This window comes from Podarcis muralis, chromosome 5, assembly GCF_964188315.1.
Source record: "Podarcis muralis chromosome 5, rPodMur119.hap1.1, whole genome shotgun sequence".
Lineage (NCBI taxonomy): Eukaryota > Metazoa > Chordata > Lepidosauria > Squamata > Lacertidae > Podarcis > Podarcis muralis.
The window spans coordinates 4728576-4754472 of record NC_135659.1 but is presented as its reverse complement, the minus strand read 5'-3'; the positions used below and the strand labels follow the sequence as shown (position 1 = coordinate 4754472).

At 45.8% G+C, this 25897-nt stretch overlaps 1 protein-coding gene across 3 annotated transcripts in view; it reads right to left on the bottom strand.

Moving 5' to 3' along the window:
• The window catches only part of RABGAP1L (RAB GTPase activating protein 1 like), a 148507-nt gene that overhangs the window by 60872 nt on the left and 61738 nt on the right, over positions 1 to 25897 (bottom strand). For 2 of the 3 annotated variants that reach the window (XM_028732327.2, XM_077928207.1), the window contains exons 15-18: positions 22149 to 22262; positions 8338 to 8412; positions 6719 to 6844; positions 1163 to 1306 (exon numbers count right to left, since the gene is read on the bottom strand). In XM_028732327.2, the coding sequence (XP_028588160.1) occupies positions 1163 to 1306; positions 6719 to 6844; positions 8338 to 8412; positions 22149 to 22262 (459 nt within the window). The remainder of the gene's footprint in view (positions 1 to 1162; positions 1307 to 6718; positions 6845 to 8337; positions 8413 to 22148; positions 22263 to 25897) is intronic. The other variant, XM_077928208.1, reaches the window with a different exon arrangement.

Sequence of the window (25897 nt, the reverse complement as noted above, 5' to 3'; positions counted from 1 at the left end):
GTCTAACATGGGTGAAACCACCGCCGCTCCTGAGTCCCTCTGCTACTAGTGGCCTGAAGCTGGTAGCAGAGGACTCAGGAGCAATATCTGTTTTACCTGCAATATACCCGGGTGAAGCCCCCATCACAGTCAGCCCCTCATACCAGTCCTGAGCAATGTATTGATACATCACCCAGGCCTACTCATTTGTTCATTTATGTCTCTGGGACCTGCAAATCATATTAGCAGTGCTCTGCTCTTATTTCTGTATAAGGTCTACGACTCTTTCCAGTCTGAATGTTGAAAGGTAAACTAAAGTGTATGAGGCAAACTGATTGAAACTTCATAGTGTGTATGGGGGTGGCACTTTGAAGCACCCGAAACCACGATTTTAGAAAGCAGATTTCTCCTTTAACAAGTAGCCTCAATTATTCAAATAAATCTTATAGCAGAGAAAGGGCATAAAGTCAGAAAAATTATCCCACAATCATTCCAGTTCTTTTTTTTTTTTAAAGGCAACTTTGGGAAGAAGTTATACATAGCACCTTGCTGAATGGAACAATCCACCGCTTTCTTTCCCGACGTGTACTGTTGTAGGGTATCTCCCAACCTCCCTAAAGCCAATTGGGGGGGGGGTATATGAGAGGAGATGGGAGAAAACCCTGTTGCACTAGCAGGAGCCATTGCACTACAGATGACAGAGTAACCCACATTATTTTAAGACAACAGAGTACTGTATTTTTCGCTCTATAAGACGCACTTTTCCCCTCCTAAAAAGTAAGGGGAAATGTGTGTGCGTCTTATAGAGCGAATGCAGGCTGCGCAGCTATCGCTGAAGTCAGAAATCCCGCTGAAGTCACCAATCCCTCTTGCTCTTCTGGCTTCAGGGATAGCCACGCAAAGCCTCTTGAGCGCAGAGGGAGTGTTCCTCCGTCTTCGCTCAAGAGGCTTTGCGTTGCTTTCTTATTTCTTGTTTTCCTACTCTAAAAACTAGGTGAGTCTTATGGTCGGGTGTGTCTTACAGAGCGAAAAATACGGTAAGTGTAAGAGCATTCCCATATAATATTCTCATTTAATACAAATAGTCTTCCTTCAGATCCAATAACAAAAGTAAGCTCAAGAAAAGTGGCAATTCATTTCATGCAAAGCAAGACTCTTCAGATTGAAGGTGGTTTTATTTTACCTCACAAAGGAGTAAATCAATTATGTGGAAGACCATGCAGAGTGGGAACTTGGCAGTGAAGAGGGTGAGAAACCACTGGGATGCATACATGTGAGCTTCCAAGTTCTGTTTCAAGAAATGGTTATACAAATCCGGAATCTGCTCCTAGAGGTAAAAGAGAAAGTTGACTCCATCTTCTGCTCTCTGAAGTATTTATTTCTATGCAGGCTTCTAAGAATGAAATACTTCATTACAAATGCCAAAATACATTTTAAGTTGATACCTGTTTTGCTATCCTGCTGCTTATCCTACTAATATACCTACAAACACGTACATTTTCTTATGATTGATTTCTGTGACACCTGGAGGGCACTCAACAACATTGGGATGGCGCCTCCTCCGAGGAGAAGAAGAAGAAGAGAAGAAGAGTTTGGATTTGATATCCTGCTTTATCACTACCCTAGGGAGTCTCAAAGCGGCTCACATTCTCCTTTCCCTTCCTCCCCCACAACAAACACTCTGTGAGGTGAGTGGGGCTGAGAGACTTCAGAGAAGTGTGACTAGCCCAAGGTCACCCAGCAGCTGCATGTGGAGGAGCGGAGACGCGAACCCGGTTCCCCAGATTATGAGACTACCGCTCTTAACCACTACACCACACTGGTGCAGAGCAGACATGCAGGGTCCACAGCTAACCAAAAGAACAATTAAATCAGGGTGAGTAATTAAATCACATGTACAGCGGAGGCAAAAGCCACCAGCTCCTCCTGCAACTGGTTAGTCTCAGAAAGAAGGTTCGAGCCCCACACTGGACAAAAGATTCCTGCATTGCAGGGGGTTGGACTAGATGATCCTTGTAGCCCATTCCAACTCAATGATTCGATGACAAACGCCTTCTGGGGGTATCAGAAAACAGAAATTCACTATAAGGGAAAATCTATTTCCTCATGTGGATCCCAGAGGACACTCAACAACACAGGGTTGCATTACAGCAGTATACATTATGGTTTTTTCATATTTTGTTTTTTATCTTCACATTTTACAATATAATCACACATCTGAATTTACAGATCCAACTGAAACATCCAATCATCGACACACACACACACACACACACACACACACACACACACCCGCTTTCTGTGGTTACTTATGTTAAATATTTTCCCACTGCATTTCCAGGTCATATCTATCTACTAGTCATCATTTATGTTATATTTCAGTTATTCTCACTGCACACTTTTATGTCAGTCCGGCTACTGATTTAAGTTGGTTACAAGAAGTCTTCAGATAATCAATAAATTTTCCCCATTCTATATCAAAACATCTCTCTTCTTGATTTCTTAATCTTCTGGTAAATTTCGCCATTTCTGCACTCTCCATCAGTTTTTGTTGCCCAACTTCCTTAGTTGGAACCGATTCTTCTTTCCATCCCTGGGTCTACAATGTGTGGGCAGCCCGGCTGCCGTGGAAGCATACCTAGATAGTTTGTTTTATTCGTTGTGTACCTCTAAACCTATTATTCCTAAAGGAAAAGCTGGGTGTTTTTTGTTTTTTACAAACGTTATCTTCAGCATTTTTTCCAACTCATGATATATCATTTTCCATTATGCTTTTGCTACCTTGCAAGACCACTACATATGAAAAGGGTATCCTCTTTCTCCTTACACTTCCAACAGGTATCTGATTCTGACTTGTACATTTTTGCTAATTTACTGGGAGTCAGATACCATCTATACATCATTGTCATTTAATTTTATTTTATCCCATAACATGCAGTAAATTTCATATCAACATTCCATAGTCACTCCCACTCTGTCATTTCAATATTATGACCAATATATATTCCTCAGTGTATCATTGATGATTTCACCTGTTCATCTTTTGTTTGCCATTCTAATAGCATCTTATACATTTTAGACAATGATATTATTATTATTATTATTATTATTATTAATCTAACAGGTTTCTTTCTAATTGCGATGTTTGAGTCGAAAAGCCATTCCTCTTATCTAATTTAAATAGTTCACTAAGCTGATGATACTGCAGTCAACTTGATACCAAGTTGGTAACAGTATACATTCTGGATGGACTTCTGAAAACCAGAAGTTATTACTTTACAATCCTTCACATTTTTTTAATGCTGAAAGCAGAATCTGCTGAGCAAACAGAATAAATTATATAAACCTTTGCAAATGTGTGGACCAAGGCCTAAATGTCCTCATCAGGAAAACTACCCTTGAAAGCTGCCAAAGCAGCTGCCACGCTTAGAGAGTGGGCTGCAATACCCACCAGTAGCCTCTTGACCAAGCTCTGACTGGCCAAGACAATAGATCATGTCATCCACCAATAGATGGTTGCTTTAGAGACTCTGGTACCCAAACATCTGTTCAAGAAGGAAATGAATAGGGACTCTTGTTTTCCAAGGGTATGTCATCCTATCTAAATAGATGTGAAGCGTCTTAGTCATATCCAGCTTGTGCCAGTCTTGTTCCTTAGGGTGCACTGACTTAGGGCATAGCCAAAGTAGGGATATTTCCTGTGACACATGGAAAAGTGTGTCAATTTTGGAATAAAAAAGGAATGGGGCCTAGGGGCTACTTTGTATGAAGAAAGCACAGCTGGGAGTTTCCCAATAAGATCTGTACTCTCCAAGCTGACAGAATGGCTCCCAGGAATACTGTCTTATGCACAAGCACTGTCAGTGAACATTTAGGGTCATGACATAAATGGTAGGCCCAGGAGAATGATGAAGACCCAGCTGAAATTCCAAAAAGGAAATCTATGAACTGAAGTGATGGTTAAGGAACCATTTCACATGCCAGACAAAGCGATGGAGCGCTTCTCCTTATAACCTAGAATGCTTGCCAGGGCTGCATGTTGCTTCTTAATGTAGCTGGTACTGAAGCCCTTGCCCAAGCCTTTACTGTTTAAATCCTAAAACCTATTTGAAAACTGTGATCCATAGTCTTGCCACTCCCATGAGACTTCCATTTGCAGTATTTATCTGGATGGTACAGGGTCACATTCCATTTCTTCCACTGTTTACAGATTACCGTTTGAGCTGCAGCCATAAATAACTCACAGAGTGCGTATCCAAACTGTGCCATTAAAATTCCACTCTGGAGTCCTTCCTCAGCACACAGTTGAAAGCAAGATCTTCTCTCAAATAAGCCTCTTTACCACATTTGTTCGGCAGCAGTTCATTCCCAACTGCATTACTCCATCAGCACTCCTAGTCCAGTCCAGGAATAATTTTAAAGTCCATTCAGCCTTGGTTGGGGGGGGCAGATCTTAGTAAAACCTTGTTAAATTCTTTGTTGAGCATAAATCAAAAGCCTCCCCCCTCTTTTCTGAAGAGCACAGCAGCGGCTACACATGTCTCTTTCATTTTGCAGGGGAGGACAAGAAGAAAGGAGACCATCTGAAAACCACAAGAAAGCACAAAGCACCTCGTCCTCCCCCTTCCTGCTCTGAAGCTTCAAAGAAAACATTCAGATACCTTCAAAGAACCAAGCCCAGTCCTTTAGGCGGCTGACTGGTTGCAGCCCATTAGCATATGTTGGTCTAGGAGCACCTCTTGATTAATGTCAATTGTCTGAATTATGGAGGAACCAACCACAAATTAGCCAGAGATGGAGGCTCGTCCATGGCAGGGACACACTCCCAGGTCGTACCCGCTGTGCATTTCAAGTTGGCAGACACGGGCTTGCGCGGCACAGCGGGATGCAGTGAGCTCCTCAGAACCCACTGGGGAACACTGCCAGGATTTTTGCCTCATAAATCCTGGCTTTGCCCTGCCTGAATCTCCTTCCCTTCGCTGCCTCCAGAGTGCAGCGAGGAGCAGCCACCATTGACTCGTGACATGGCCAGAGACCCTCTTCAAGAAATATTTGATGGGTTTACAGGTTGTCGGAGTCAGCCAGCACCTCTGCCCAAACAGACAACCCTGACAAAAAATGAATTTGTGACAAAGGTCTGAAAGACTCCAACTGACACCTCAATCCCCCTGAATAAGGTGAGGCCTCCACATTCTTATTACAGGGATCTCTAGGTCCACTTTCATAATCTGTGCTCACTCTACTCCCATCCTTAAGGACTGGATAAAAATGTCAGGGTTAAGTTACTTCCCAACCTTTGAGTGTAGTGGGGCAAGAGAATTTACTTGGTTTAAATTCCATTTCTCATTCCCTTCCATCTGAGTGGATGGTTTTGAGGTGGCCTTGAGGCTTTGGCTTGCCTTGGTGGACTCAAGATTGCTAAGAGGAGCCTGTGGAGGAGCTGGTAGATTAAGACCTATGACCCCTCTTACATTTCTGTCTGGATTTGCCTCCATTCTTTTTGTATTTGTGCTTTTTATATTTGCGAATCTCTGAAAATCATAGCAAGATGGGGTGGGGAGAACCCCTTGAATTTCTTGAGCCACCAATTCCTTCACTGGCCCCAACTCTGGATCAATCTGGAAAGGAGGCATTTGCAATACTCACCACACCAATTCTTGGCACCAAAAATGTATTCTGTGTGCTGAGTGTCCTCTTACCTACCCTATAGAAGAGGAGAGATGGCTGGACTGCCTTCATTTGATACTGCTTTCTTTGACTGAGTTATAGAACTGATGGGGACTTCCATGATATAACTGCACCTAACCCTGGACTCTCCCACTCAACCCAGTGCTGGGAGCGGGATAAGGATGCAACAGCAACTACCTGTAGTTTCCCTTAAGTGTCCTTGTTACCCTTCTCTATCAGGGGAGGAACAGAGAAGCAGAAGTATAAACTAAAGACAAAAGGTTCTGAATCCAAGGCTGGCCTGATAGGTCAGGGTGGCCTCAACCTCTGGAGAAACAAGAAGATGTATCCTGCCATTCTGTTCCAGTGGAGGCACCATCCCACTGTTGTCAAATACCCCAGGAGTATCCCAGTGTTGTCAAATACCCCAGGCCCAGGAGAACACTTCAATTATACCAATAAAATGTGAAAGTAAATTTAAAGATGTATCATTTCTTCTTTAGAGAGCAGGAAGCTAGGATATAATAAAGACAATACAGTGGTGCCCCGCAAGACGAATGCCTCGCAAGACGAAAAACTCGCTAGACGAAAGGGTTTTCTGTTTTTTGAGTCGTTCCGCAAGACGAATTTCCCTATGGGCTTGCTTCGCAAGACGAAACGTCTTGCGAGTTCTTGCGAGTTTGTTTCCTTTTTCTTAAAGCCGCTAAGCCGTTAATAGCTGCTAATAGCCACTAAGCCGCTAACAGCCGTGCTTCGCAAGACGAAAAAACCGCAAAACGAAGAGACTCGCAGAACGGATTAATTTCGTCTTGCGAGGCACCACTGTATGATATTTCTGTATGGAGATAACCTTTCATATGAAATAGATTATAATTTTCCAGTTAAACAAATGCAATGAGACCAATGGCAGTCCTTTTACTGGAAGTAACTTCACAAAATAAAGTATGCACAAGAAATGCACACTTATTTCCACACACATCAGTTCTCAGGAGAACACTAAAGGTTTCAATGGTCCCTTCCCTTGGTTTAACCTTTTTATAATGTAAAGATGAATTCCTGAGCCAGAGCTTACCTGTATAAGTTTCTCCAACTGGTAAAATTTGCTGCGAAGATCTTCTAAGTTGTTTTTATAGAGGTCCCGCAGGCCATAGTCATACATTATCCTCACCAGCACACAGAATGCTTGCTCTTCAGGCATCTGCATGGAAACCATTTAAATGAACAAAGTGGCCCTCATGTGAGCTCTGTAATGCTTTAGCCCTAGAATGTATTGTACATAGAGGATTATATGCAAAGAGTGCAAAGCAAGCAAACAAAAGCATTTCTCTAAATATTGCATTTAGAAATTACATTTGATTTTGTGAACAGCAAGTTCTATTATTCTATAAATTATGGGCCTTACAATACATGCACCTGCCATTTTAGTTATAGTACTAGTGATGCTGCTGAAGTGCAAGTTTTCCTAGCTGACAAAATACAAATATATTTCAAGGTGAACTCGCTCAAACCTGAAAACAGTTTTCTAAACCTGTTCTATAAGTACAACGGGAGCCCTACCTGATAAAGTGTTTCTGTCCTAGTGACAGAGAATAAAGCTAACAAGCAAGTTAAGCATTTGTGCAAGTTTAGCAATGGAGCAATAAGGCCAAGGCAGTCAACTCTCCACCTTCTGATCTTACAAATTCCAGGTTCCTAAGTAAACAAACTCAATAAATAACAATGACAGATATAAAGGTAGAAATCCAGAAGTGTGAGCGCTGTCCAGTGTGTTTCATAGAGGGCTACAGATCCATGTACTCAAAACTAACTTTCTCAGGAAAGGAGCGTGAAGAACTGAAGCAAATAGTGGTGACAAGAGACGAAGTTATAGGCTTTATAGGCAAATTAAAATCTAAGCAATCATTGGGTCCTAACAATATCTACCTGAGAATTCTTGAAGAACTCAAATATGAAATTGCTGAAAACCTTACAATAATATATAACTTGTCTCTCAGATCAATTTCTATACCCAAGGACTGGAAAGTGGTAAATTTATCACCAGTTTTTAAAGGGGGGGTCCATGGGGGATAGTTAGCTTAATATCTGCTCTGTGAAAACTGGTAGAAATAATTACTGAATATAGAATTATCAAGCATTAAAAAAATGCATTTTGTTGAGGAACCAACATAGGATTTACCTTTGCACAACCTATCACAAAAATCTTTTAGAGTTTTAGAGGGCATAAAGAGACAGATGAGCCAATACATAATGTGCCCCATGGCTTTCAGAATTAGATACAACTTGCCAAAGACTTCCGAGTAAGCTTTGCACCATGGGATGACAGGCCCTCTTGCGGATCAGAAAAAGGTTAAAGAGTAGGAATCAGAGTGTAATAATAAATGGGCAATTCTCAAAATGGAGGGGCATTTACAAATGTGGAATGAGTATTACGTAGCACCTGTAACAGTACCAGTTCTGCAGATCAAAGCAGTCGAGTGGGCAAATATGGGAGTGGAAAATGGAGGAAGCTAGAGGCAGCTAATCAAAGAACGAAGTAGTCCTGTTCTAGTTTAATTCTGGACAAAAGGAAGTAGCAAGAAAATAGGATTAAACAGGAAAGGGAATCTTACAAGTATTTGAGATATGGAAAGCAAAAATCTTTTAACTGCTTTTGCTCATTAAGCAAGAACATCATTTCCATGGTGTACTCACGTGCAGCAGCAGAACAGCAGCTAGAAAGGAATGACCCTGACAATAACCAATTTCTTCATCATACACTGAATATGCCTGTAAGAAAAAGGCAAGTTTTATTACAATAGTGAATAATGTCAGTCCATGATCACAATTCAGGTGATGGTACAGAGAGCAATGTGGTCTTTCCAGAATGGCCTGTTCTAGTGCTTTATTTAAAAAGGTGTAAACTTAAAACTTAGCCTGCAACGCTCCACTGCTATGACAGACTAGGGTTGGACACTGAAGTTGCAGGCAGTTGTCATGACTTGTCCGCAAAGTGTTAAGATGGTAAACATTACATTACATAAGCCAGCATCAATGGATTAGAGGCCCCTTCCCAGCTCTTGTCCATCCCTCAGATAAGGGAGTAGCTGACAGGTAGACAGCATCAGAAGCCTCTCCTTCCCCAACTAACTGAACCAAAATGAAGGCTTCAAAGTTTCAAAGCAGATAAACATGTATGAGTTCGTTCTTGCAGCAATTAACAATTAGCCCAGGAGTTATCTTGACTACCAATTTCACCATTTTGAACTACGCAGGCAGCTGTGACTCTGCCGCAGCAAAACTCTGCAGTCTTTTGGCACTGGTTTTTATCAGTCAGGGCATACTTAATCACTTGCATCGGATAAATTAAGATTCCTGCCCCAAAATATTATGCAACTTTAAATAAACTAAAAATCTTATGGTATCTTAAAGACGCTTGGCTAATGAAGATACCTTATGCACCAGGTGAATTACTATTACTCCTAATAAATACTATTTCCGTTAGAAGTAGGGAGCGGGGATACAAAGTGTCATGGACTGACACCAAGGCAGAAAAAGTTCACTGAACAAATGAAAAGGAAGCAGCAATTAAGTATATGTGTGTGCATGCAGATAAATCTGAAAGTACGATTCAGTGAATAAAAACAGACTACATGCACGCAGAGGAGGAACCCAGGAAGGATGTCTAATGAGTTGGTTAACAGGGAAGATTTTGGATGCAAAGTCTGCAACAGGTAAAGTGGTAAAGGGTGAAGGTAGCCTACACTTTGGGAGATACTGCAAACATGTAATTCCTTCCTCTCAAATCCTTTTTAAAACAAAATTATGGTAGTACTATTCATGATTTTGCTTGGATAAAGTTTAAAGTTAGGGGACGCGGTTGGCGTTGTGGTCTAAAACCACTGAGTCTCTTGGGCTTGCCAATCAGAAGGTTGGCAGTTCGAATCCCCACAACGGGGTGAGCTCCCGTTGTTCAGTCCCAGCTCCTGCCAACCTAGCAGTTCGAAAGCATCTCAAAGGGCAAGTAGATAAATAGGTACCGCTCTGGTGGGAAGGTAAACGGCATTTCCGTGCGCTGTTCTGGTGTCGGTGTTCTGTTGCGCCAGAAGCTGCTTAGTCATGGTAGCCACATGAACCGGAGAAATTGTCTGCAGAGCAGACAAACGCCGGCTCCCTCAGCCTGTAAAGCGAGATGAGCGCCACAACCCCAGAGTCATCTGCGACCTTTTTAAAGTTTTGATAAGCCGAAGTACCATATTTACTCAAGTCTAATGCACCATCAAATCTAAAGTGCACATCAATTTTCAGAACCTTGAAACAAAAAATATTATTTGCTGGCGAATGTAAAGGTGCCATCGGATCGAATGTGCAATTAATTTTTGCAACATAATTTGGTCAAAAAAGGTGAGCATTAGATTGAAGTAAAGATGGTTGTATTTTTCCAGGTGCAAAATTCATTGCCAAACATAGAGAAAGAGACATTAAAAAACTGCTTTATTTCTTTAAGGAATCTGGGACTAATGAATTAAAGCAATCTGGACACTATAGTGCTGTGATATTTATTCTGCTTGCATTGATTGCCCAAGGACTTCATCTATGTTTGAAATAAATAATATCCTTTTACTAAAACATGATGAGAACAGGGAGCCCAAGATAGGAGTGTCCTTAAACATTTGTTCCTTTTTCCCCACCACATCACATAATCCTCTTGTGTCTGAATAGGCTATTACTACTGTTCATAATTTTGCATTGATGGTAGCTTCGATTCCCCGCTCCTCCACATGCAGCTGCTGGGTGACCTTGGGCCAGTCACACTTCTTTGAAGTCTCTCAGCCCCACTCACCTCACAGAGTGTTTGTTGTGGGGGAGGAAGGGAAAGGAGATTGTGAGCCGCTTTGAGACTCCTTAAAGGGAGTGAAAGGTGGGATATCAAATCCAAACTCTTCTTCTTCATCCATTGTTACAACCCCACATGGACAAAGAGTTTTAAATTTCCCAATAAGGTAATAATAACAAATAATTTTACCATTCACTCCTACCAAGCATCCAGATAAGACAGGAAATAATTACTTTTAAAGTTCATGTGATATTTGTGATCAAAACCATTTGGATCTCTGAAACAATCTCTGATATGAAAAGCTTATATTTTTCCTTGAAATGACAGAATTCTTCTCTGATAAAAAAATACTACATTCATTACCACATTTCTTCTGACAAGCCCTAAAATGATTCTAACTGGCAGAATTGACAAGAAAGTTAAAAAAGAGAGAGAGAGAGAATACATGTGGTCTTTGAATGAATGCTTTGTACAAGTACAACAATAGGTACTAGTATTTAAATATATAAAAGTGAAAATTCTCTCCCCTTCATCTTCTCCATACAAAGACAGCAGTGTTTCTTCAAATGGAAAGACAGACAATGGATGCAGAAATTTCCTTTGCTAAATAAAGGATGCCACCTTCTGTGCTACTGTTTTCCATGTGGCATCAGAATGAACTTGGTTTCAAGGCAACACAGGCAAGGCTAAACCATATAATTTTGCAAAGACACCTGGGTGGTAAGAAGAGAAGACTATATAATGGTTTGCGTCTTGCCTGATAATACATGGCAGATGTGTCATCTGCCAGCAAGCAAGATTTTTAATGCCAGGAAGCCATGGGAGTGTTCTTGTCAGTGTTCCAAATTCAAAGTAGGAGCAACCTTGTTTTGTTTGGACCCTTCTATACAGAACCTAAACTTTAAGTGAGCACCAGAATTTGACATTATTGCAGACTAGAACACAAAATGTTTAGATTGTATAATAGTTGGGGGGACCTGACTAGAGACTACAAAAGCATATATATATATAAAGTTAAAATCAAGAAGGTTCTACCCATTGTTTATCAGAGAAAAGATGACATGAATTCTGAATCAGTAACGCACTGGTTAGTTAAGACTATAATTATTAATTCAGTATTAATTCAAATCATATGAACACATGTCTATTGTTAAAAAATCTAAGAGCAGATTGTGGAAATCCACAATAATTATCTACAGTATAGTGGGTGGTATTTAACTACTTTTTACTAAGAAATACCTATTACAATTAATGGACTCACCTTAAGACTAAGATAGGTCCATTAATTTTAACAGATCTATTCTGAAATTAATGAACTAATTTCAGTGGGTCTACCCTGAGTAAAATGTAGTTATCATCCATCATGTCCATAGAAAGTTTCTTCCCAATTCCAAGCCAGTTAATTATTAATTTACAATGCTGGGGGGAAAGTTCCAACTGTATAGATTTGCTTTTAAAGCCTCAAAAAATTAAAAATACTGAAGTACAGCTTGTGCTGATACAGAAAAATAAAACTCCATTTTAGTTCAAGTACTGCAGAAAGACATCATAGGTGCAACATGAAGAAGTCAAACAATTATTTAAACAGAATGTGGCCGATCACAACTGCTGCATGATGAGAAATGGCTGCTCTTTCTTCCTCCAAGCTTTGAACTTCAACAACACACCCTGAGCAGACGTAACTGATATTTTTGCAGTCAACCATCCTCCTTCTAAATTGATAACTAAGGTGCAAAGTAAGAACATAAGATGAGCCCGCAGGATCAGGCTGCCATGAAGTAGTGATCCTGTCAGTGGCATAGCTAAGGCTTTTACTGCCCGGGGCAGTGGCTGTTTTGCCACCCCTCTCGCTGTTCCTCATGCGAGAGTCCTGTCAATTTGCCACGGGCCTGCCCTTCCTTTCTCTCCCCCCACTGCCGCTTCCCAAGGGGTGGGGAGGAACTCAGTTCTTGTCACTTCAGACTCCACCTCTTCTTTGCTTTACTTAAGGCCTCATCATGTTCTTTGTTTCTCTTGCTTCAACCACAGACGGAGCTCAAGCACCTATTCCTGCCTTGCAAAAGCACCCAAGAATAGTGCAAAGCAGGAGCAATAAGGGAGGATGTAATCTCTCATACCTGCATGCTACTTCTGGGAACAGCCATAAGTACAGTGCTCAAGTACAGTGGATTTAGGCTGATGGGCCTTCTCGCAGCCCAGCTAAATCCTACTTAGGGCAGACCCTTTGAAATCAATGTTTGGATTTTTAATTCATTTCAGTGAGTCTACTCTGAGTAGGCTAGCACCCAAGGCGACCATGTGTGTGTGTGTGTGTGTGTGTGTGTGTGTGTGTGTGAGAGAGAGAGAGAGAGAGAGAGAGAGAGAGAGAGAGAGAGAGAGAGATGTAAATTTACATAGCAGGAGGAGGGCAAACGAGGGCTGAGAGCAAATGTAAAAAGGATGGGACAGCTGCATATTCCTGCATTGCAGAGGGTTGGACTAGATGATCCTCAACAGGGTCTCTTCCAACTCTACAATACTATAATTCTAGGGGAAAGGAGCCAAAAGGGCAAAATCGCTTCCCAAAGGTGTCTTTCCACGTGAGAAAGGATTTAAAGTGAGGCAGGAAACAGTTAAGCAGGGAGATGTGGAAAGGTGTGAGGGGAACGCATGCACACACACACACACACACACACACACACAGATAGATGAGAGTTTAGAGAGACAGAGAGACAGAGAAGGAGGAAAGAGTCAGCCTGTTAATTTGTTCGCAATTTCAAAAACGCAGCCCATTACAGTGGTACCTCAGGTTACATACGCTTCAGGTTACATACGCTTCAGGTTACAGACTCCACTAACCCAGAAATAGTGCTTCAGGTTAAGAACAGTTTCAGGTTAAGAACGGACCTCCGGAACAAATTAAGTACTTAACCCAAGGTACCACTATACTCAAGAAAAGAAACCCGTGAATACCTGAGTGTAGGTGCTCAAGAGATACAGAGTGTGTGGCAGCGAAGAGAGAAGCGGCTCCATGCAGCTCCCAAGTGCTGGTGGGACGTCTCGCTTTTCCCTCTCGCCTGCCTCTGCCTCCCGGCGGTGGCTTTAAGGGCGATGCCCGAGCCTGAGTGGGTTCAGGGGGCAGCAGCACAGGCACACGCTCCCCCATCGGCGGGGGGGGGGGGACGACCCCGTGGAACCGCCAGTGCAATTCTTGCATGTTTCCTCTGACCTTAGAGGCAGAACATAGCTATGCTGACTCCTTATCCATACGCTCTCCACTACACAGCGTCGAATTCAGCCACGTTTCACTGCATTTGTTGACTGAACACCCCCCTCAGTGATGACACCCGGGGCAGCCTGCACCCACCACTCTTCCCTCCCTACGCCACTGGATCCTGTAAGCAAGTATTGCTGGGGTGGGGCCCCTCAGGCAGGTGGTAACAACTAGTCCCCAAAGTGGGAGAATGTGATGGGGCTGGCTGATTGCCAGCATCCCCCAGCCCCTATAAATCTTTGAGTTAACCTGCCGGGAGGGAGAGAGAACAGGCTGTGTATTAGACTCGCTGCCTGATGTTCTTTAGCTGGTGCCAGAGAAGGAGCCAACGAAGCTTGGTAACCAGTTTGGGACCTTCATGTGATGGATTAGTAGCTTGAAGGAAGGACTCGGGAAAGCCACCCCCTCCTTCACACAGGCCAGTGGCCCAGCATCCTGTTCTCACAGTGGCCAGCCATGGGAAGCATGGCATTTTTATTCAAATGTAATCTAATTGGAGATTTTTGTTTGACACTGTTATGCCTAGCCCTAACCTAGTACAAGACACAGAGTACTCAGAGGATGACTCAGACACCCCACAGGTTGAGGAGCTTGAGGAGTACAGAAACCAATGATGAGGGGACACCCCCCCCCCCGAAGGGCCACCCTTGGAGCTGTCTGTGGACCCACCCTCCAGTGCTCAACAACAACGGTACCAAAATGTCCAGGACAAAATGACAACATAACATGTGTCCTTGGATATCTTTTAATATCTTTATGAGCCCCCTTGCCCAGATTGTCTGAAACTTTGGGCTGGGCTGTCATCAATATGCAGATGAAACCTAGCTTTATCTGTTGATGGACGGTCATCCTGACTCGGCCCCGGACACACTGACCAGATGCTTGGAAGCTGTGGCTGGATGGTTGTGTGGGAGCCGGGTGAAGTTAAATCCTTTGAAGACAGAGGTCCTCTGGCTGGGTCGGGACGACATGGGGTTGGGGGGCCAACTCCCATCTCTTGCGAGGGCTCAATTAATGCCAGTGCACTCTGGGTGTAACCTTCAACGCCTCTCTATGGAGGCGCAGGTTGAAGCTACAGCAAAAGTGGCATTTTTCAATCTCCACTGTATTAAGCAGTTGGTCCCTTACCTTTCTTGCCCTGATCTGGCCACTGTGATCCATGCGATGGTCACCTCCAGGCTTGATTACTGTAATTTGCTCTACGCGGGGCTGCCCTTGAAGCTGACTCAGAAACTCCAGCGGGTGCAGAATGCCGCGGCAAGACTCCTTACGGGGTCCTCGCCCTGAGATCACATTCATCCAGTGCTTTACCAGCTGCACTGGCTCCCGGTGGAGTACAGGGTCAGGTTTAAGGTGCTGGTTTTGACCTTTAAAGGCCTATGCGGCCTAAGACCCTCGTACCTACGGGACCGCCTCTCCTGGTATGCCCCGCGGAGGACCTTAAGGTCCATAAATAACAACACTTTGGAAGTCCCAAGCCCCAAGGAGGTTAGATTGGCCTCAACCAGGGCCAGGGGTTTTCAGCTCTGGCCCCAGCCTGGTGGAACCACAGGAGATCAGGGCCCTGTGGGATTTGACATCTTTTTGTAGGGCCTGCAAGACAGAGCTGTTCCACCTGGCCTTTGGGCTGGACTCAGTCTAACCCCCCCTCTCATTTATTTATTTTTGATGGAACCCCTTATATGGGATTTGTATATAAATTTTCCCTCGGCTCTTTTTGCTGGCCTATGTAGGACCAGCATGGATAGTTGGCCCCGGTGAATATTTGGCGTTTTCTCCTCTTACGGCTTTGATCTTTAGGCTACCACTAAAACGAGGCTGCATTTTAAGCTGCATTTTAAACTGTATTTTAACTTATATTTTAATCAACTTTTTTGTTTTTGTTTTAAATGTTTCTACTGTATTTATATTCAGTGTTAGCTGCCCTGAAGGGCCTGGGAAGGTGGGGTATAAATAAATTATTATTATTATTATTATTATTAGAACCAAACTTGTACTCAGGCTTCTAGTCCAGCGTCTTCTTTTTCAGCAGACATTTTAAGGAAGTTTTCTGCTTTAATTATTATTTTTCATTGAATTTATCCACCGTATGCTTCTATGGATGCTCATGCTTAGTACTACTACTACTAATAATAATAATGATGATGATGATAGTGCTGTCCAGTGGCAGCAGCTCTCCAGGGTTTCAGGCAAGGGACCCTCTCAACTCTAACTGGAGATGCTGGGGATGAAATCTGGGACCTTCTGCAGGCAAAGCAAGTGCTCTGCCATTGAGCTATGATCCTCCCCCACCTGCTTTAGTGTTGAGGGTCCCACAGAACTTTGTATCTGCCATTTAGGAGACAACGTGAAAGTGCTGCTGAAGGCAGCCAATTAACCAAGTTGAGACTGACAAAACTAAAAATAATTCCAACAGATACTGCCCAGTAGGCACAACTGCAGCAGGTTGATTTTAGGTCCCATTTTCCAAGGGATAATGCTTTGCAGTCACATATTGGCACAGGAAATAACCACATGGTAGGCCCTGCAGGAGCTCATTATGTAACTTAGCCCCCTATACAAATGAGCAGCAGCTTTCTAGCAGACATGTAACAATGAAATAATTTCCAATTATAACTTCAATTTAAAATGCACTTTCCTTTCAAAGCCACCCAGCCTCCTGAAACAGGGCTGCTTAAGGCTGATATGAAACATTCTGCATTTAGAAGAATATCAATGCAGAGCAGGACAGAGGACAGGCGTACACTTGGCAATCCTAACTGGGATCCTAATCCTTATCAATATATGTGAAAAGTGCAATCAATGCATCGGAGTGAATTTTGTAGGTCACTAGATTTCTGAAGATGTGCCGATATAGATGACAATACCTATATAAACCAAAAGCCAAATACTGCATCAGTAGCAGCTTGAGCATGTGTTTTCAAAGACAAATGTTTAACAGCTACATTAAGTGTACAGGTACAAGGCCCAATACATTTGCTCAACTCATAGCAGAGGAGCAGCCCAGCAAAGAACTGGAGTGCAAAAAAGGGGGAAGAGGTATACATTGCAACTAAGGGTAGAGTAAGTGCCTCATTCAATGGCTTTTCAATCTTACACCCTGCTTTCAAAATGTATTTAAAACTCTTTGTTGAAAAATAGAGAAGAGATGATCTGTTTTGTTTTTGTTCTTTTGACAGAGTATTAACCTGGACAAGCTGGTATATGGAGTCTACCAAAACATATTAAATTCTACTCATTAAAATCACAGCAGTTGTTTCTCTGATAAACACAACTTGCTTTAACTTGAAAATGTGAAACAACATCCCTCAAATTAAATTATGCATTGCTGTCACAGCAATCCAAGAGCTAAGATGAGGACTTTTACCAATTAATTTGATTCCCTGTAGTAAAACACCTTTGAATATACATGCAAGCAAAAAGTAGGTCATCAGTATTATTCCACAATGTATCAAATCCTAGAAAATTAATCTGTTTATATGATGGGGAAAGGAAATGCGTGAAAAAATAGTTATTGCCAAACATCTGACTTGGCCAGTTCCCTTCTAGGAAGCCCTTTGCAATTGTTACTTTCTCAGTAACTACCTTAAATCTTTTATGTTCTATTTCTAGGTACATGTAAGAGGACATCCCATGCTTATAAATGAAAAAGATCATCTACAGAAGAGGAGGCTATACCAAAAATTTGTTAGATAATAAAATGGTTTCTCATACATACAAATACACAAGTCCTCAAAGTCCAGCATTTGAGACAAAAAATACAGGCGATTCCCCACTTACGAGGGGTTTACGTTCTGGCCTTTGTGTGCATAAGTGAAATGTGTAAGTGGGAAACTTCATTTTTTAAGTGACTTTGTTTTCCATTTCCACCCCCTTCCTGCACTTTCATTTGGAAGGGTAGGAGCAGAACCAGGGTCATCTAAAGCAGTGTTTCCCAACCGGTGTTCCGCGGCACACTAGTGTGCCGTGAGACGTTGCCTAGTGTGCCGTGGGAGGGAGGCGGGCGAGTCGGGCGGCGAGAGGCGGGGCGGCGGCGGCGAGCACACGCGGGGCGGCGAGCGAGCTCCCTCCCACATCCCATCGCCGCGAATGCAGGCTTTCGCTGAAGCCTGGAGAGCGAGAGGGGTCGGTGCGCACCGACCCCTCTTGCTCTCCAGGCTTAAGGAAGCTATCCCCCCAGCCGCGCAAGCTCCCAGAGCGATGCCAAAGCTGCAAGCACCTTCGCCATCGCTCTCCGACCCGTTCGGGGGGCTGGGGACGGGAGAAGCTCCGGCTTCCCCCGCCCCCAGCCCGCGCAAGGTCCCAGAGCGATGGCGAAGGTGCGCGCCCCTTCGCCATCGTTCTCCGACCCGCTCTGGGGGCTGGGGACGGGAGAAGCTCCGGCTTCCCCCGCCCCCAGCCCGCGCAAGGTCCCAGAGCGATGCGGAAGGTGCGCGCACCTTCGCCATCGCTCTCCGACCCGCTCTGGGGGCTGGAGACGGGAGAAGCTCCGGCTTCCCCCGCCCCCAGCCCGCGCAAGGTCCCAGAGCGATGCGGAAGGTGCGCGCACCTTCGCCATCGCTCTCCGACCCGCTCTGGGGGCTGGGGACGGGAGAAGCTCCGGCTTCCCCCGCCCCAGCCCGCGCAAGGTCCCAGAGCGATGGCGAAGGTGCGCACACCTTCGCCATCGCTCTCTGACCTGCTCTGGCGGCTGGGGGCGGGGGAAGCTCGGGCTTCCACCACCCCCAGCTCCTGCAAGCTCCGGGAGCAATGGCAAAGGTGCGCTCACCTTCGCCATCGCTCTCGGACCCTTTCTGGGGGCTGGGGGTGGGGGAAGCTCTGGCTTCCCCCACCTCCAGCCCCGCAAGCTCTGGGAGTGATGGTGAAGGTGCGCTCACCTTTGCCATCGCTCTCGGACCCTTTCTGGGGGCTGGGGGCGGGGGAAGCTCTGGCTTCCCCCACCTCCAGCCCCGCAAGCTCTGGGAGTGATGGCGAAGGCGGCGAGCACACGCGGGGCGGCGAGCGAGCTCCCTCCCACATCCCATCGCCGCGAATGCAGGCTTTCGCTGAAGCCTGGAGAGCGAGAGGGGTCGGTGCGCACCGACCCCTCTTGCTCTCCAGGCTTAAGGAAGCTATCCCCCCAGCCGCGCAAGGTCCCAGAGCGATGCCAAAGCTGCAAGCACCTTCGCCATCGCTCTCCGACCCGCTCTGGGGGCTGGGGACGGGAGAAGCTCCGGCTTCCCCCGCCCCCAGCCCGTGCAAGGTCCCAGAGCGATGCGGAAGGTGCGCGCACCTTCGCCATCGCTCTCCGACCCGCTCTGGGGGCTGGGGACGGGAGAAGCTCCGGCTTCCCCCGCCCCCAGCCCGCGCAAGGTCCCAGAGCGATGCGGAAGGTGCGTGCACCTTCGCCATCGCTCTCCGACCCGCTCTGGGGGCTGGGGACGGGAGAAGCTCCGGCTTCCCCCGCCCCCAGCCCGCGCAAGGTCCCAGAGTGATGTGGAAGGTGCGCGCACCTTCGCCATCGCTCTCCGACCCGCTCTGGGGGCTGGGGACGGGAGAAGCTCCGGCTTCCCCCGCCCCCAGCCCGCGCAAGGTCCCAGAGCGATGGCGAAGGTGCGCGCACCTTCGCCATCGCTCTCCGACCCGCTCTGGGGGCTAGGGACGGGAGAAGCTCCGGCTTCCCCCGCCCCCAGCCCGCGCAAGGTCCCAGAGCGATGCGGAAGGTGCGCGCACCTTCGCCATCGCTCTCCGACCCGCTCTGGGGGCTGGGGACGGGAGAAGCTCCGGCTTCCCCCGCCCCCAGCCCGCGCAAGGTCCCAGAGCGATGCGGAAGGTGCGCGCACCTTCGCCATCGCTCTCCGACCCGCTCTGGGGGCTGGGGACGGGAGAAGCTCCGGCTTCCCCCGCCCCCAGTCCGCGCAAGGTCCCAGAGCGATGCGGAAGGTGCGCGCACCTTCGCCATCGCTCTCCGACCCGCTCTGGGGGCTGGGGACGGGAGAAGCTCCGGCTTCCCCCGCCCCCAGCCCGCGCAAGGTCCCAGAGCGATGGCGAAGGTGCGCACACCTTCGCCATCGCTCTCTGACCTGCTCTGGCGGCTGGGGGCGGGGGAAGCTCGGGCTTCCACCACCCCCAGCTCCTGCAAGCTCCGGGAGCAATGGCAAAGGTGCACTCACCTTCGCCATCGCTCTCGGACCCTTTCTGGGGGTTGGGGGTGGGGGAAGCTCTGGCTTCCCCCACCTCCAGCCCCGCAAGCTCTGGGAGTGATGGTGAAGGTGCGCTCACCTTTGCCATCGCTCTCGGACCCTTGCTGGGGGCGGGGGAAGCTCTGGCTTCCCCCACCTCCAGCCCCGCAAGCTCTGGGAGTGATGGCGAAGGTGCGCTCACCTTTGCCATCGCTCTCGGACCCTTTCTGGGGGCTGGGGGCGGGGGAAGCTCGGGCTTCCCCCACCCCCAGTCCCGCAAGCTCCGGGAGCCACTCTGGCTCCCATTCTGGGGGCTGGGGTCGGGGGAAGCTCGGGCTTCTCCCGCCCCAGCCCCGCGTCTGGGGGGGGGGTAATTTTTTTCCCTTTATTTCCCCCCCAAAATCTAGGTGCGTCCTATGGGCCGGTGCGTCCTATAGGGCGAAAAATACGGTAGTCAATATAGGCACAGAGTTAATTTTTTAAACATTTTCTAATTGTGGTGTGCCTCGAGATTTTTTTCATGAAACAAGTGTGCCTTTGCCCAAAAAAGGTTGGGAAACACTGATCTAAAGGGCAGCAGAGACCCCTTTCCTACTGCCCCTCGCCCTCAATCTCAGCCACGCAGCTGAGTCCACTGCAAGGAACAGCTCCCCCCCCCCCAATCAGCCGTTGAGCCCGGGGCAGCATAGCAGCAGAGAGAGCTCCTGCACACCATTTGGGTGGTCAGCATCGGAAACCTTTTTCACTATCAGCTTTAGAAGTATAATGAGTTTTCCCCCCAGAAGAGTATTCCCAAGTTCCGTGACCCCAGAGAAGCTGGGAAAGTTGCACAGATGAGACCTGCTGCAAAGCAGCTTTCTTGCCTCTCAGCTGATGAGCACAGCAGTGCAGCAGCAGGCCCCACACACCTTTTTCAAGCCAGCACCAGAGCCCTGCTCCTTCATAATCTACAGAAAAATTCTTCCGGGCTCCGGGAAAGGTCACAAGGACTCTCCAGCTCTCTTCTGCCATTTCCAGGTTTGAACTGAATTATTTCCTAGCACAGCGCATAACAGCGCATAAGGGGTGTTTCTATGCCTGTACTGCATTCCAGTGATGACATATTAGATGCCAATGTGGAGTACAACAATTAATGATCCCAGAGCTGATTAAATCCAGTTTGGATAGACCATAATAGAATTATAGAATATGGACCGAATGATTTAGATACAACTTCAACTTCCCCAATTTGATTAATAATCCTCTCCTAAACAGCAAATTTGTGGCAAAACAAGTTTGTTCTAATCCAATCTTTTGTTTGTTTGTTTGTTTGTTTGTTTGTTTGGTCTTCAGCCCATAATACTCTTACAACAATCCAAAGAAGGTAACTATTAATACCTCTTAATATTTAAGCAGTTATAAATAAAATAGTAAAGGTAAAGGGACCCCTGACCCTTAGGCCCAGTCGTGGCCGACTCTGGGGCTGCGGCGCTCATCTCGCTTTATTGGCCGAGGGAGCCAGTGTACAGCTTCCGGGTCATGTGGCCAGCATGTCTAAGCTGCTTCTGGCAAACTAGAGCAGCTCATGGAAAGGCCGTTTACCTTCCCGCCGGAGCAGTACCTATTTATCTACTTGCACTTTGACATGCTTTCGAGCTGCTAGGTTGGCAGGAGCAGGGACCAAGCAACGGGAGCTTACCCCATTGCGGGGATTCAAACCGCCGACCTTCTGATCGGCAAGTCCTAGGCTCTGTGGTTTAACCCACAGCGCCAACCGCGTACCTATAAATCAAATAAAAGGAGGCAAAGGATACTGCCCAGAAGATGGTTGAAGAGAACCTACAGCCAACAAATGGACCTTGCTCCCTTTAAGTCAAGCCTCTTGTGTTGTTACTGGGTGGTGGATAATGCTTGAATTATTTAAATAAAAATATCCTAATCTACTGATATATGTGTTGTAAAATACCATTGAGCAAATTAAATAATGAATCACTGATTACCTAAAATTGGCCCTTTGAATGATATAGATCACCTGTTTTTCCTTGCAGCACAAAAATATTATACTGCAGATGACTATTCTCACAGTACCATCACAGAATCACAAAATATTAAAACATTCAGTTACTATGGATGTTTGTATGTGATGCCAATAAAAGGTTTGATGACGATGAGAAAACATTCAGAAATGGCATTTAGAATAATATATGGAAGCTATTAAGATGTGTGTAAACTGTACTGATCATTGGGAGTGGGAGCTAGACTTTTCAATGCAAATTACATACAAATCTGGCCGTACCTTACAGATCTTATATAGAGATTCCTGCCCATCTCCTCCTGTATCTTTAAAATATTCATGAGCTGGGAATGTACGATGAATGTCTCGTGTAATGACACTCTCCTGGGATGAGTCCTGTGAAGAAAGGGAGAAAATAGCATATGCAAACTACACTTAAAATGAGGAAAGCAAGATACTTCAACACAGAATGAAAACATATACAGTACTTGACAGATTATAACACTACCAGCTGGCCAGAAGGCTTACCTCAATTGCAGGATGGAATCCAGAACATGTGCCCCATCTTAACATTTGCAGGAAATTATTAGCCATTTAATAGGGCAGCAGTAGTAACTGCTTCATGCAGCCGCAAAACAAAACGATTAGTTTTTCCACTTTGATGATACACTTTGGAGGAAGCCATAGTGGCCCTTGGCGGGGGTTACTGACTATAATTCCATCTCTTGATATAAGCAAACATGTCCCACCATTTTCCTATAGGAAAACAGATCCCTCAGTTCAATTTGTATAAACACACCAGTTTGGGTATTTGTGTGTCTTTCATTTTTATATTTCAGGGTCTATGAAACCCACTCTCCAAACTTCCCATGAAGGGGGCACAAAAAAGGGCCTCAGGTGATGATTGCAGGGTCCAGGTTAGTTCACGTGGGGAGAGGTGGTCCTTGAGGTACTAGTGTCCACATCCACATAAAGATTTATAGATCAAATCAGCACTTTGAAAAGATTCTGGAAACAAATTGGTAAGCATTGCAGACGTGCCAGATTTGGTGTTATATGTACTGACTGTCCTCTGATTTTTTTAAATTGCATATTGGTATAAGTGTCCTCAGCGCCTTGCTCTCATGGAAAGATTAACACATGGTATGCGGAAAGAAAGGGGCTGAACTACATCTAATCATGTTGACACCGTATGGTTTCTGCTCATTATTTTCATAAATATTTCTCTTGGGAGCTCACAACCTCTAACTACCCAAGCTGAGTTTTAGAGGGGCATTATCATATAGTTGCTTTACTTATTGTTTATCTGATTTCAGTGCTTATTACTTTTCTCCAATCATATGCATTGTAACAATGAAACATCTGTAACTGTTTGATTTGCTATTGTTAATCTTTATAGTACTGCAATTTATAAAATAAAATTCTTAATATAAATAAATAAATAAAAAAACCCAGCACAATGCATCAAGCCCAGAAATGTATTGGTAGCCAGTGCAATCACTGGTGTTGTACGTTGAGACTGTTAGGATATTTCCGTTCCACCTTAAGAGGGAGCAGGCTGTGAGTCACAGAGTCTGCGTATTTCCTGTTACAGGATGTTTATGTTTGCTATTCCTTTCGGTTTTGCCTGTCTGTGCTTGAACGCTGAAGGAGACGGTCATGTTTTTCCTTTGTTCTGACCAACGTTGAATAAACTATAAATATGCTCTCCTGCTGTGCATCTTTTGCTGTGTGGATTCTGCTGAAAGAGTGTGCACTAGCCTAGGAATGTGGCAATCTATTTCCAAGGGCTTCGTGTCGCTAAATGATACTGCATGACTGCGTGACTACGGGAGGCAGATGGATCGTCCGGCAGCCAGCTTGGGGGCTCAGATGGACGTTATCTCCCTGGCAGTATCCCAACAGAGACCACCCTGCTCTGGTAGTAGTCCACTCTAGAGGTCACCAGAGCATGGGCAACAGATGTTCGGCTGTCCCCACCCATCGGTCGAAGCTGTTGAGCACCTGTTGAGACCCCCCAGTAGAGGGCCCACTACGAATCCCTGGACCCACTGCTGCTCCTTCTCTGTGTTGTTGCTGCATGTCTACTCTTAGGAGCATAGGAACCTGCCTTAAACTGAATCCAGATCAGTACTGTCTGCACAAACTGGCATGGGATACCCAGGGTTTCAGATAAGACTCTCTCCCTGTCCTACCTTTAGATCTCATGGATTGGACCTGGGACTAAACTATGTGAGAGAAAAAGGATAAGGAGCAGTGATCTCTGCACACCATGATTTTACCCATCATTACTAAAAAAAACCTGCACCAAAACATATTAAAAAGGAATCTGTTACAATAGATTGATTACATGCTAATAAAAAACAAATCAAAACATTAAAATAAATATAAATTTACTATCATGGACTTGTTGGATGCAAAGAAATCGTGGGAGAAGCCAGCTGGGGAACATGGATGCAGCCAAATCAAAATCAACACAAATGAATACAAATCTGAGGTTCTGCCCCACCCCAACAAAAGCCTGCCCCCCCAAACAAAAATCCTGGCTATGCCCAGGCTGGGGAACCAGCAAGGGAAGAAGCCTCAGAGCCCAGGGATTGGTGGTGGGACAATGACAAGTGGTCAGAGGGAGAAGACTATGAAAAGGAGGTGTCGGAATCTGAAGATGTAGCATAGCAGGTGGAGTCTGTGGCAGAGACAAGCCCAGAAGCAGAAGAGAAGGGAGGCCACGAGGCAGAGACTGATTCTGGCATGTGAAGAGGCATGGGAGTCTACCTTGCCCCCGGGTTTTCCAGAACCAGGAGAGGCATGAAGACAGAGGAAGAGAAATTAGCTTCACGCAGGTAAAGTCTCGGATTACTTGGGGGAAACTCTGGAAAGGAGAGGACTTAGGCAGCTCCGTGGAGGCAGGGACCTTGAGTCTCAGCAACTGCTTCATGGGGGCAAGACCTGCCAGAGATGAGTTGCTGTGCTCATTCGGTATAATACTCCTGTGCAGATCCTGTTTTTGCTAATAAAGAGTTAACACCAATTCGCTCTCTGTGATTTACTGCTGGCCCTCTCCTATCATCTACATATTTTCATCCAATCATAGTTATACCACATAAAATGAATACCAACAAGTCCGCAGAAAGCTGTGCTGATGGCAGATTTTAAATGCTCTGATAGGGATGTCCCACCGGTCGACCACGATCGACAGGTCGATCCCCAGGTGATAGCGATTGATCACGGGCTCATTCTCCTCCGCAGTGGAAAAAGAGCATCCATGCGTGTGCTTTCCTGACCTGGCGAGAGTCGGTCGTCGCTTGGCGCCCTGCTATTTCTGTGTTTTGGAAGCCCCTGCCAGCAGGCTGCAGCAAGTTCACTCCGGCAGGAGGCTTCGCAGATCCCCCGCCATGCTGGTCTATCCATGCAGTCGTGTGGCGGTAGACCGTTCCTAGTGCCCATCCTCTGCTTCCCTGCAATGGCCTGACCAGAGGGTAGCACATAATGGGAGCATTGCCGAGGACAAAGGTCCACCTAAACGCCATGTTGCAGGTGATGCGAGAGCGGCGGAGTCTTTATTTTGTTATCAATATATGGTGTGCCCCTGCTAAAAAAAAGCTCAACAACTTTGTGTGTGTCCCCCCCCCCCCAATAAAAACTGGGTAGATCACTGCCAGTCCCCCCCCCCCCCCCGGGAGCAGATCGCAGTCTCTTGGGAGTTGGACACCCCTGCTCTATGAAATAAGTGCCATAGGCAACAGATGGTATAAATCCCTTAGTCAAAACTAATGAAGTTGAACTTTTGTACCATGCTAATTAACAGAATACATTCTGTTTTCCCTTCAATTTGAAAAGTGTCACAAACCACGAAGACATTACTCAATTAGCAAAAAGAGATATTATAATATGATACACAGTGCTTGTGGCCATGATGGCTAAGATCTACCTCCACTGCCGGAAGCAGTATGCCCCTGAATGCCAGTTACTGGGAAATCACAGGTAGGGAAAGGGCTATTGCACACAAGTCCTGCCTGCAGGCACCTGGC